General features: G+C 46.9%; 1 protein-coding gene across 10 annotated transcripts in view; it reads right to left on the bottom strand.

Annotated features, from left to right (window-relative positions):
• UROS (uroporphyrinogen III synthase) overlaps positions 1 to 13,709 on the bottom strand; it is a 42,988-nt gene extending 29,279 nt beyond the window's left edge. Inside the window, exons 1-5 of one of the 10 annotated variants that reach the window (XM_075612269.1) lie at positions 13,470 to 13,707; positions 10,679 to 10,811; positions 9,319 to 9,396; positions 5,584 to 5,667; positions 3,383 to 3,479 (exon numbers count right to left, since the gene is read on the bottom strand). In XM_075612269.1, the coding sequence (XP_075468384.1) occupies positions 3,383 to 3,479; positions 5,584 to 5,667; positions 9,319 to 9,396; positions 10,679 to 10,811; positions 13,470 to 13,516 (439 nt within the window). In that variant the 5' untranslated portion in view covers positions 13,517 to 13,707. Of the gene's footprint in view, positions 1 to 3,382; positions 3,480 to 5,583; positions 5,668 to 9,318; positions 9,397 to 10,668; positions 10,812 to 13,228; positions 13,250 to 13,416; positions 13,437 to 13,469 lie in introns of those variants that run through there. The other 9 variants (XM_075612271.1, XM_075612266.1, XM_075612272.1 and 6 more) reach the window with 9 other exon arrangements.
• Between the last annotated feature and the right edge of the window lie 14 nt (positions 13,710 to 13,723).

The raw sequence follows: 13,723 nt of genomic DNA, 5'->3' as shown, positions 1-13,723 counted from the left end.
CACATACACCCCTCATCATCTGCTTCTTCCCCACATACACCCCATCTCATCTGCTTCTCCCCCACATACACCCCTCATCATCTGCTTCTTCCCCACATACACCACTCCTCATCTGCTTCTCCCCCACATACTCCCCTCCTCATCTGCTTCTCCCCCACATGCTCCCATCCTCATCTGCTTCTCCCCCACATGCTCCCATCCTCACCTGCTTCTTCCCCACATACACCTCTCATCTGCTTCTTCCCCACATGCTCCCATCCTCACCTGCTTCTCCCCCACATACACCCCTCATCATCTGCTTCTTCCCCACATACACCCCTCCTCATCTGCTTCTCCCCCACATACTCCCCTCCTCATCTGCTTCTCCCCCACATGCTCCCATCTCATCTGCTTCTCCCCCACATGCACCCATCATCATCTGCTTCTTCCCCACATACACCCCATCTCATCTGCTTCTCCCCCACATACACCCATCATCATCTGCTTCTTCCCCACATACACCCATCCTCATCTGCTTCTCCCCCACATACTCCCCTCCTCATCTGCTTCTCCCCCACATGCTCCCATCCTCACCTGCTTCTCCCCCACATACACCCATCATCATCTGCTTCTTCCCCACATACACCCCTCCTCATCTGCTTCTCCCCCACATACTCCCCTCCTCATCTGCTTCTCCCCCACATGCTCCCATCCTCACCTGCTTCTCCCCCACATACTCCCCTCCTCATCTGCTTCTCCCCCACATACACCCCTCATCATCTGCTTCTTCCCCACATGCTCCCAACCTCACCTGCTTCTCCCCCACATACACCCCTCCTCATCTGCTTCTCCCCCACATACTCCCCTCCTCATCTGCTTCTCCCCCACATACTCCCCTCATCATCTGTTTCATCCCCCACATACACCCCTCATCATCTGCTTCTCCCCCACATACACCCCTCATCACCTGCTTCTCCAACACATACACCCCTCATTACCTGATTCTCCCCCACATACACCCCTCATCACCTGATTCTCCCCCATATACACCCCTCATCACCTGCTTCTCCCCCACATACACCCCTCATCACCTGCTTCTCCCCCACATACACCCCGCATCACCTGCTTCTCCCCCACATACACCCCTCATCACCTGCTTCTCCCCCACATACACCCCGCATCACCTGCTTCTTCCCCACATACACCCCTCCTCATCTGCTTCTCCCCCACATGCTCCCATCCTCACCTGCTTCTCCCCCACATACACCCATCCTCACCTGCTTCTCCCCCACATACACCCCTCCTCATCTGCTTCTCCCCCACATACTCCCCTCCTCATCTGCTTCACCCCCACATGCTCCCATCCTCACCTGCTTCTCCCCCACATACACCCCTCCTCATCTGCTTCTTCCCCACATACACCCCTCCTCATCTGCTTCTCCCACACATACTCCCCTCCTCATCTGCTTCTCCCCCACATACACCCCTCATCATCTGCTTCTTCCCCACATGCTCCCAACCTCACCTGCTTCTCCCCCACATACACCCCTCCTCATCTGCTTCTCCCCCACATACTCACCTGCTTCTCCCCCACATACACCCCTCCTCATCTGCTTCTCCCCCACATACTCCCCTCCTCATCTGCTTCACCCCCACATGCTCCCATCCTCACCTGCTTCTCCCCCACATACACCCCTCCTCATCTGCTTCTCCCCCACATACTCCCCTCCTCATCTGCTTCTCCCACACATACTCCCCTCCTCATCTGCTTCTCCCCCACATACACCCCTCATCATCTGCTTCTTCCCCACATGCTCCCAACCTCACCTGCTTCTCCCCCACATACACCCCTCCTCATCTGCTTCTCCCCCACATACTCCCCTCCTCATCTGCTTCTCCCCCACATACTCCCCTCATCATCTGTTTCATCCCCCACATACACCCCTCATCATCTGCTTCTCCCCCACATACACCCCTCATCACCTGCTTCTCCAACACATACACCCCTCATTACCTGATTCTCCCCCACATACACCCCTCATCACCTGATTCTCCCCCACATACACCCCTCATCACCTGCTTCTCCCCCACATACACCCCTCATCACCTGCTTCTCCCCCACATACACCCCGCATCACCTGCTTCTCCCCCACATACACCCCTCATCACCTGCTTCTCCCCCACATACACCCCGCATCACCTGCTTCTTCCCCACATACACCCCTCCTCATCTGCTTCTCCCCCACATACACCCCTCATCACCTGCTTCTCCCCCACATACACCCCTCATCACCTGCTTCTCCCCCACATACACCCCTCATCACCTGATTCTCCCCCACATACACCCCTCATCACCTGCTTCTCCCCCACATACACCCCTCATCACCTGCTTCTCCCCCACATACACCCCTCATCCCCTGATTCTCCCCCACATACACCCCTCATCACCTGCTTCTCCCCCACATACACCCCGCATCACGTGCTTCTCCCCCACATACACCCCGCATCACCTGCTTCTCCCCTACATACACCCCTCATCACCTGCTTCTCCCCCACATGCTCCCCTCCTCTCCAGCTTCTCCCCCACATGCTCCCCTCCTCTCCAGCTTCTCCCCCACATGCTCCCCTCCTCTCCAGCTTCTCCCCCACATGCTCCCCTCCTCTCCAGCTTCTCCCCCACATGCTCCCTTCCTCTCCAGCTTCATGCAGCATATAATGTAATTATCTATTGGCAGAAAATAATGCTGAAGTTATTCACATATTACAGTGATTAACACTGAGTTCTCATCCAGTTCTTCCACTGCAGCAAGGGATTCTGCATTGGGAACATTCGCAGTAGCAAAGCAACAATGGTCGTGTTCTTCAGAAACAGGTGTATACAGAATGTAACAATGAAGTATACAATCAGGAAAACATAGAAAAGTCAAAGCAAATTTCGGTTTTAAAATGGACAAAGTTAATTATGTTTTTTGTTTAATAAAGAATGCAGACACACTTATTCTAAAATGTATGTATTTTAAATAGTGCAGTCAGCATGTGTGTAGATATGAATAGGCTACATGTCATTTTGATCTATGGTTGTGTTCAGACTAACAAATATATTGTATTTCTGTTCTTCCAGACACTTCAATCATTCCCTGTGATCTGGTTTTATTGCTAGCAAAGCCCTAGCTTTAAGAATCTATTGAATTTCTTCACACACCAAACAAATACTATTGATGACCATAGCTATAATTAAATATAGATTTGTCATTCAAATTATAATGAAATTATCACAATCTCAACAGTAACAGTCCAAATGTAACTTTAAGATACATATCTTTATTAATGATTCTTAATAAACTGCGCGACTGCAAGTGAGAATCCTGATGTATAACATTTTGAATGATTTCGCTACACTTACCTTCTTTATTACCAGCCGTTTCCAAACATAATTTGACAGCTTCCACTGCTCTTGGGCTGGTAAAAATTAGGCTGTCATAATTCTCAGGATGGGAAAGCTTTAGAATGAAACAAATCAAATAAATATTAAAAAATGCTTTCGGGGCAATGTACTCAATGCTTACTAGTCTGTGTACAAGGAAAGGCTCCAAGCAAAACGTGTTTCCAAAGTCAAATTAATCTTTTAAAACCTTGCACATACAACATGTATTCATTGGCCAAAGTGGCCAAAATGTAATCCATTGGTACCAGATGACAATCTATATATATAAATTTGAAAATCTTGGTTGTGAGTGTCTGGAGACCATTTGATTGGTCTGTCGGTCCGCCCGCCCTCCCACGGCTCTCATTGGCCGGTGTGTCTGCCCCCCCGCCCCCCCCCCCCAGAGCACGCTCTTTCCGGCTCTCACCTCCCACAGGCTGCTCACACTTTCCCGGCGCTCACCCTTCCCCCGGCGCTCACCTCCAACAGGCCGCTCCCTTCCCCGGCGCTCACCCTTCCCCGGCACTCACCTCCCACAGACCGCTCCCTTCCCCGGCGCTTACCCTCCCACAGACTGCTCCCACTCCCCCCCCCCCCTCGCCCTCTCCGCTCTCACCTCCCACAGGCCGCTCCCCCATCTCACCATCCCCGAGAGCACTCTTCCGGCTCTCTCCGCCTCCCCCTTCACCGGCTCCTACCTGCAGCATGGGAGGACGGTGAAGGACATGTTCAACGGCGGGACGGGAGCTGGGAGCTGTACTGGCTGGCGAGGCACAGCACCTCCTCACCGGAGCGTCTCAGCTCCTCATCGCCGGGGGTAACGGGCACCGCCGAGGAGCGTGAGGTGGAGGAGGAGGGCGACCGGTACCCGGAGGAAGAGGAGGAGCGCGGCCGGGTGCGAGGTGAGGAAACACAGGGGAAGGGATCTTTCACGCGTCCCTGCCTTTCACGCAACACCCCCTCCCTGCCTTTTACCCCCCCGCCGGCCCTGACTTTCACGCCCCCCCTGCCTTTCGCCCGCCCGCCCCTCCCTGCCTTTCGCCCACCCCCATTCCCTGCCCTTCTCCCCTCCCTGCCCACGCCGGGTATATCAGCTAGTTACTAAATAAATTATATATATTTTCCTTTGCTGCCCCTGGTGCCTGGAATTTCTTTTCTAAGGCCCACCACTGATCACTACATTACCTCTCCCCATCTTTAGGTCTCATTGTATATATGTAACAGTATGTAACAGTATGTATGTATGTATGTATATATATATATATATATATATATATATATATATTTATTTATGGACACATCTTCTCACGCACGCATGTCAGTATATTCCTAGCTAATTAAGTTACCTCCTGTCCTCCGCTATATCAAGTGTACTAGAAACGTACCTCCGTAGGGGCTGCAGGTAACAGCTCTGGCTGTGTGTGGCTATCAAAATGGCGGATTTAAAGCGCTCTTGTCCCGCGGGCCAATAGGACACCGTGACATCATCCCTTGCGGCTTTTTATTGGCCCTCGTGACCAGCACATTTAAACCTGCAGAGCTGCTACCGGCACCCCCTACGGATGTAAGTATCTCGGGAAGCAGGGGGTCCCCAGAGCTGAAATTAACATGGTTCAGCTTCCCAGATTCCCTGCTTCCCACCTATTAAAATAAAAACCCACATGTCCTGCTGCTTTAATACGTACAGTCCTTTATACATTACAACATGGGTACGCAAACTTTGCAGTTTGCGCACCCCTCTCTGCGCTCTCCCCTGCCTGCGCCCCCCTCCCCCCCTCCTTATCTGCTCTCGGGCTTTGTGACGCGTTGCCATTTTACGCCGTGCTGTCATGGCGTCGCGTCGCTGAAGAGCTGACTGATAGCAGGTAAGAGAACTTACAGAGGCCTCACGCCTCCTCCGCATTTAATTTAAATGCCTTGAGGAAGAGGTCGGAGCCTCTGTAACCACCACACCCCCCCTAGAAAATCCTGCGCCCCCCCAGTATGCGCACCCCTGCATTATAACACTGTCACTGCTGGTTCTGCACTCTGCCTTCATGGGATCGGCTGCTACCTCTCTCCTTCATGTTGTTTGGCCGCAAGTGGTTTTAACTACCAGGTTATAATGGAAAATACCAACCAGCACAAGTCTAAATTACAATAATAAAATAATCCATGGCCTATGAATGATAAGACTATACCTTCTTGAAGAAACACTCAAGGGACACAAATGCAAAGGATAACACTGGGATTAACGCTGCTTCTAATCCATGTGACGAGAATTCCTGAAATAGACAAATATAGCATATTAAAGTCAGTACAGAGTATGTAGTGTAAAAAACACAACACAATGACATGTTTAATAATAGTTTCATAACGCATTAATCAAAGCTCTTATGTGGATCACAAACATATTTTCTCTGCTCTTTACACACACACACACACACACACACACACACACACACACACACACACACACACACACACACAAAGATTGTGCATGTTCAGTTTGGTTCTATTAATGAAGCACTGCTTTAGGGAAGCTGTGTTTACCGTTAACGTTACCTACCAATATATACGTTAATTCTAGAGAGCAGCAAATAAAAATATCACTTGTAAGCACAATCACATCTCAGACATGCTTTTCACCACTGTCTCTTTGCATACCGTGCTGCCACTGCAGCCAGGGATTTAGGCAAATGACATGCAAATGAGCGCACAGACAGATAGTCCATTACTGATCAACTATTTACAAGGCGTCCAAGTTTGTGTTAAAAATGACCAAATAGCAATTCGCTTTCTATATTTGCCTCTGGATACATGTAACAAATCTAGATCAATAAGGCAACCCAAGGAAGACTAAACTGTAGCATAGACTGAGAGGGCTATAAACCAGTAAATAATAACTTCATCACTTTATTTCATATAGCGCTTTTCTGGGACAAAGCGCGTCACAATTATAGTATAGTGCGCGGTACGCAGCAGATAGCAATTCTTACAGACACAGTCCCTGCCCAGATGAGCTTACAATCTATGATTTTGGGGCCTACGGCCATGTCCCCGCTAGCGCTGACCGCACTTGGAGCTTGGCGCGGTTGTAACTGGTAATCCTCCCGTCCACTCATGCTGTGCGCGTGCGCTCTTGCGCGGGCACACACGCTCTCCCAAGCTTGGGGCTTGGCGAGATAAGAGTATTTGACTTTGGAGCGGAGAGTAGGGTCACATGACCCTGCTCTGACCAATGGGGAGAGAGGCAGAATAGGCTGAGTGGAGAGTGGTGGAAAGGGGGGGGGGGAACGGAGAGTGGTGGAAAGGGGGGGCGGAGAAAGGTGGAAGGGGGGTTAACAAAGAGAGGTGGAATGGGGGTTAACAAAGAGAGGTGGAATGGGGGGAGAGAGTTTTTTTTCTTTTTCTTGCACAAACACACATAGCCCCGATCCAGCCAATGACACGCCCCCAAGCTCCTGCTCTAAAATTATTGCAGGACAGCAGAATGCTCATGCTTGAGGAGTTGGTGACATCACCACTCTCAAGCATGAGCGCGCTCAGCGCCGGTGGGGACTCAGCCTATGGCTTGTTCTACGAACGCGCGTGCACATGGCGCACACTTTTTGTGTGTACAGTCCATGCTGCCGGGAGCGACAGGTTTGCAGTGTGTGTGTGTGTGTGTGTGTGTGTGTGTGTGTGTGTGTGTGTGTACATTGTGTGTTATTAATTTATTATATATTTTTAAAATAAAAGACATGTTGGGAAGATTATTTATTAACATTGTACACACACACACACACACACACACACACACACACACACACACACACACACACACACACACACACACTACAGCGGCGCGAATACTTAGTTTTCTGAGTATTCCCCGCTATCGCCAGGCTCCACGCTCACTGCCGTGCGCGCACGCGGCCCTAGCATACAATGGCTGGCTATCCACAGCCAACTATAACTGCCGCGCGCACACAGCGCAGCAAGCGTGCCCACTATATTATGGGCCTAAGGCACAGGGACATAAAGTGACGTGCCAAGGTCACAGGGAGCCCACGCCGGGAATTAAACCAGACTCCCCTGATTCAAACTCAGTATCGTGTTGAGTCAGTATCTTTACTAACCTTCTCCTAAAGCTCTATTAATGCCAATCTAACCACTGAATTAATTCACATTTAAACAATTTAAAACTCTATTACATAGAGGTCCTGGCACGTCTTCTCTTTTCTCTTTATACTCTCTCGAAGGCCGGGGCCATAGAGGGGGTAGCAGGGCTGAGGCGCAATTTCATGCCCATGCAGGCGAGCCAGCGGGCGTGATCGGAGGCGGGGGGAGACTGAGGGAGGCGGGGCAGTGACGTCGCTGGGCCAATCGCCCGCGACGCACCGACGTCAACGTCACGGCGCCGACGTCACGGCGCCATGAAGTTGACGCTGCTCTGCGCTGATTGGATGTTTTCAGCCGACAGCGCTCTGAAAACAGCTTGGCTGTCGGCTGAAAAATCCAGTGCCTCAGCACGCCTGCGGACGCTAGCGTGAGCCCCCTCTCAAGGCATCCTCATTGAGGATGCAGGGGCTCAGCGCGGAGCGTCCGCACGGCTCAGCGCGGCCTGTCCTTCTATGGACTCAGCCTAAGTGACTTAATCACATCTCTTGGGTTTAAATATCACCTCTATGCTGATAACATACACATTTACTTTTGAACCCCTGACCTTACACCTGCTGCAGAGACCAAAGTTTCTGAATGTCTCTCCGCTATATCATCCTGGACAGCCATCCGCCAACTTTAACATGTCAAAAACGGAGCTCCTGATATTTCCTACCAAACCTGGTCCTACTATCTCCTTCCACATTACTGTTGGAAGTACAGTACTATCATACACACAGTAGCACAAGCACCATGCCTAGGAGTCACACTAGACTCCTCTCACATTCAAAAGGTAGCTAAAACCTGTCGTTTTTTCCTCCGCAATATAACAAAGATACGCCCTTTCCTCTGTTGCACGACTGCTAAAACTCTGACTCAGGCCCTCATTCTCTCCCATCTCGATTACTGTAACCTCCTGCTGTCCGGCCTTCCTGCCTCTCACCTGTCTCCCCTACAAATCTATCCTAAACGCTGCTGCCAGAATCACTCTACTCTTTCCTAAATCTGTCTAAGCGTTTCTCCTGCTGAAATCACTCTCCTGGTTTCCTATCAAATCCCGTATCACACACACAATTCTTCTCCTCACTTTTAAAGCTTTGCACTCTTCTGCCCCTCCTTACATCTCAGCCCTAATTTCTCGCTATGCGCCATCCCGTTCTTCCTATCTACCAATTAGATTGTAAGCTCTTCGGAGCAGGGACTCCTTTTTCTAAGTGTTACTTTTATGTCTGAAGCACTTATTCCCATTATGTGTTATTTTATTATTTGTTATTTATATGATTGTCACGTGTATAACGGCTGTAAAGCACTATGTACATTAATGGCACTATATAAAAAGACATACATACAGTACATACATACGTTTCAGGTTGGATGTATTTGTTAAGTGATTAGTATCTGTTCAAATGTGTTGGACTCACTGGCATTTAAATATGTTCACTAAAATAAAGGCAAAGCACATTAAAATTGATGTATAACAGTTTCACTAAGTACCTAACCTTGTTGTTCCATATAAAACACGCTCTGCATAGTTATCTGATAACACTGGGGCCAGAGTAATCTCTCAAACTGGGATAAAGAGCCAAAAATGTTAAATGACTCAACATCAATTTGGATCCAAAGGCATTTTGGATCTTTAGATAAAACTCAATACTTAATTCAGCCAAATTTACTACCAGAAAGGCCAACAGAATCATAGGGGGGAAAAAAAAACATACTTACAGTTTTGCTGTTAGTAACTTCACATTTATTATCTATTACTGCAAGCTAAGGATAAACTGCAATTTCCTCACCTTGACATAAGGATCTGCAGCTAATTCACTCGTTTTGGGATCTTTGAGTAACAGGACCTTCATTGTGCCGTTTGAGCTCTAGAAGCAATAGAACAGTCAGAAGTCACTGCTAGTTCTGTACACGGTCGAATGTTCTCTACAGTATAACCAAGGCTAGCATAAGTACATGTAGCAAGCAGGCTATTACTACTGACATGATGAGTAAGCAATTCAATAACACTCACTGGAGGGGAGTTTACACACTGATAAGGGAAACATAACACTGCCGTCTTCAGATTAATCGAAAATGGGGGTTTCAGCCTCCCAAGAACTGCAAATATAATTTTGTGTAACCGTGACAATGTATTGTGGATTAATGGAACGCCCCAGCTCACCTATCCTACTGTCTGTAAAAAGACTAATATTGTGGCAGGGCTTACTTTTTTAAATAAGTAATTACATATAATTAATTACAGTATCCAATTTGGTAACTTTCTTGACTGAATCAATGGAAAAAAGATGGTAAAACGTTTTATTGGTTTTGAGGAGTGAAATGTCAGTGAATACTATTTTTCTCAGAGTGCTACCTCGTTACGTCTCTGGGGGGCCCGAATTTTCCACAGAACACAGGTCTATAATCACTGATCTAAAACAAAACCAGAAAACTATACAAGAAAACATATCCAAGAATCACACAAATGCCAAGTTAGAGATAGATCATTCCAGTAGGCCTATTGGGTCTGAACTAAACTGGACATGAAATATGTGATCCCTCCTAGAACATCATGGGGGTCCATGTTAAAATGGATCTGAAGCAAAAGGTTACATAGTGTGCTCATTTGCATGGCATTTCCGAGAATCCCTTGCTGCAGTAGAAGTATGTACTGTATGTATCCTAGGAGGTAGTGGGGAAATGTAGGGTTTCAGACCTGTCTACGACATGTTAATGTGCTCACAAGTTACATTTTTATTTGCTGCAGAACAACATGCAAATTATACACTGATGTTATTCTGCAGAAGCCTGTTATCAATGTATCACTCACTCGTCAGCTTATTAGGGAACCTGTGTCTGTAGAAATCCTATGTGCTGCATACCGTGCACCACATGCTAATTGTGAAGCGCTTTGGGTCCTATTGGGAGAAAAGCGCTATATATATATGAAATAAAGTTATGATGATTATTCCTGTTTTGAAAGGCTCTTTAACTAGTTCTCCAAAGAGGCTGAATCACAAAACATTTTGGGGTAGAATAGCCACAAGATTATTTTAATGTTATTTTAGATACGTTTAAAAACTCGAATATTATAATATTGCAACATTTTTCAAGCATGTTCAGTATACCATTTTACCATGTATATTTATTTACATTACCTTTACTTACAAGTGAGTTTGATTGTGAAGAATTGGACTTTGCTCCTGCTAATTTCATACTGTTTGGGCAGCGGAGAGTCGGAGAGTCACAGTAAGGCCCTTCACTTCCGCCATTTTGTTTGCGGGGCGACAGTTGAAGTGCTCTGAAGTTACAACATGAGACATTTCCCGTTTGTTAACACTACACAAATCCGCTGAACACGTTTCTAATTAAAACCCCATTCAGAGTTTATTACAAACACGATCCTGTATTTTTAAAATTATTATTACAAACTGTGAATATTTTGTGTAATGGTAATTATGGATATTTAACTTGGGGCGGCTACATTAACTTACACATCATTGGCAAGAATATCAAGGGATACCCAAATATAATACAAAGAAAGAGACATAAAGGCCTAAGGAGACATTTTTACTAAACAGCGCTACTTCATAAGAAACCTTCCAGCCCAGTTCCGTAAATATGGCCCCTAACCGAATGGACTGTAGGGCGTCTTCCCTCCAAGAAGGTGTCTAAGGCATCGTCTATAGTGCCGGCACGTGACGTCGCGCGAGCTGTCACACTCACCATAATCGCGGCCTTAGGGAGTAGCACTGCTTAGTGAATATGGTCATTAAAGTTTGTGTTTTTGAGCATGTACCAGTTTTTATCGTATATCAGCAATAATATCAACTTCTCTTTATGTGCTTGCCATTACACCCCATTAAAGGAATATAGAATGCATATTGTAACCCCAATCTCATACTGTAGTAGAATGGCGATACCATGCTGCACACTGAAGTTAATTTTGTCCTATTATACCCCAAGGAATATACTCACCCCTCCTTTGTGCAATTACATATGATATAATAAATGTTTATTTCACTCCATGGTGAAAAGTTTGCTTTATTTTATAGAGTAGCACATTTATTCCATTATGCACAATGTTCCCAATGCAGCCTTATTTTACTCTACCACAAGGTGGTAAGCAGAGATCTACCTGTGTTCAGTGTATGAAGTGAATATGAGGTTCAGTTACACAAAGTCAGCCAGGTAAATAATTTGCATTAACATCTGTGAACAGCGAGTGGGGTCTTCAACTAGCTCTACTATGGGGCCAGATTAGAAAACATAAGGGCCGTAAGCTTATTGCAATGCCATTTTAGATCCATTTAAAAAAAGTGAAGATGTATATATTTCAACATTTTGGAAGCATTTGTATCATAAATATTTACAATACCCTTAATTTACACATGAATGTCAGTGTGACCAACTGCACTTAAGCAACTAATATGAAATTAGCAGAGGCAGGGAGACTATAGGCCACATTAAGGCCTTTCATGGGTCGCCATTTAAAGAGCCTTAGTGCGTGGTCTACAGAGAGAAATTGGAGCAAATTGTGCCATTTTTGTGTTTCACAGCCACGTGTCAGTTGGGGAGGAGTTACATGACACAAACTATAATGAGATGTATCAAATTGGAGGAGCTACATGACCGATTATAATGAGATGTATCAAACTGTGCGCCTCTGCGTTACTTTTTCCCATTCAATCTGCATCAAAAAACTCCCCCAGGTCTGAAGTGGCATTAACTTTCTTGTTTACAATGAAATGTACACCTGACGTAGGAACCTGGAGCAGCAAAAGTGCCTCACCAAGTGCAGGCAGGATTTACTTCTGTGTAGAACACCTAAGGGCAGGTCCATACTGCGGCAGACCGTGCGGACGCGATCACATTGCCTGAAAGCAGTGATCGCGCCCATACACCACACGGACGCAAGCAGGAGGGGGCACGCGTTGGGCAAGAAATCATTTGAAACTGATTTCTTGGTGTGACAGGCAGGTCACATGAGCGGTTCGCCCAATAAGGGGAAACCAGCTCCGTGACGCCCCTAGGCACGCCCCCCCATGGCGCATCCAGCATGGACACTAAACGCTTCACGTCACAGCCTTCACACGTCTCCGAGTGAGCGAAGGCTGTATGGCCTTAACTTAACTTGGCACATACTTTACATGCCAGTCTGAAAGAAAAGGAGGATGGGCAGTAAGGAGGAATGCTGCTTTAATGTCATCTCACGTCATTCCCTAAAAGGTACCAAAACCTACACCGGGAACCCACACTTCTCCAGGAACAATTCAGATACTAGAACTTTGAACTACATTTAATTAACGAACCATAAACCTGTCCAGCATTTAATAGCTACAGTACCGTCCCATCCTGTATGGTCTTTCCTTGTGTTTGGGCTCTTTTATAATGCCTTCTTCCATTTTCCTTTTTAAAGCTATGTAATGCGGCAGTCATAATCTTATAGGGGGGGCGGGTGGTGCATGTCAAAATGCATTTGAAGCAAAAGGTGACACCCAGTGTGCTCATTTGCATATAATTTCCCAGAATCCCTGGCTGCAGCGGAAGCACTGTATTCTAAGAGATAATAGTAAAAAGCAGGGTTGCAGACCTGTGTGGGGCATGTCAGTGTGCTCACTAGTGATATTTTTATTTTCTTTGTCCTGTATGTAACGGTGCAGTGCTTCGAGTCCCACTGTGAGTAAAATGCTATATAAATAAAGTTATTATCCTTACATTTGAGCTGCTGTCAGCGGATTTAGTTATCAAACAGTGGTATTGAATTACAGCAAGAGGAGAGAGGGAGCTCCCTATTACTTCTATGAGGGATTCAACAGCATCTGCAGCACTGTAACAGCCACAGGGTGTCAGGTGCTCTTATATTATTAGACATTAGAAGTTATTATTATTTCTTTTACAATTACCATACAAACTAAGGACTGCCCCGGCACCAGACCCCACCCCACAGGTTGCTAACCTCCACTCACCAAGCTGACACGATGAGAACTTGGGCAGCCTGCACATCCCAGCCAGGTGCTACCATTCTGCAAATCACAGGGGTCTAACCTTCTCATCCACAAAGAATATGCCCGCTGTGCCTTCCTCGCACGAAGCTGCTATATGTACTTTGTCTGTCATGCATACAAATGGATGTTTCTGCGGATAGGTGGGTAGCCTCCCGGCGGAGGAGCTGAAATTATTAAATATCCTCTCCCAACTCCCCCCGGAAAG

This window comes from Ascaphus truei, chromosome 8 (genome assembly GCF_040206685.1).
Source record: "Ascaphus truei isolate aAscTru1 chromosome 8, aAscTru1.hap1, whole genome shotgun sequence".
Classification (NCBI taxonomy): Eukaryota; Metazoa; Chordata; class Amphibia; order Anura; family Ascaphidae; genus Ascaphus; species Ascaphus truei.
This window is presented reverse-complemented; position numbering and strand designations above follow the sequence as displayed.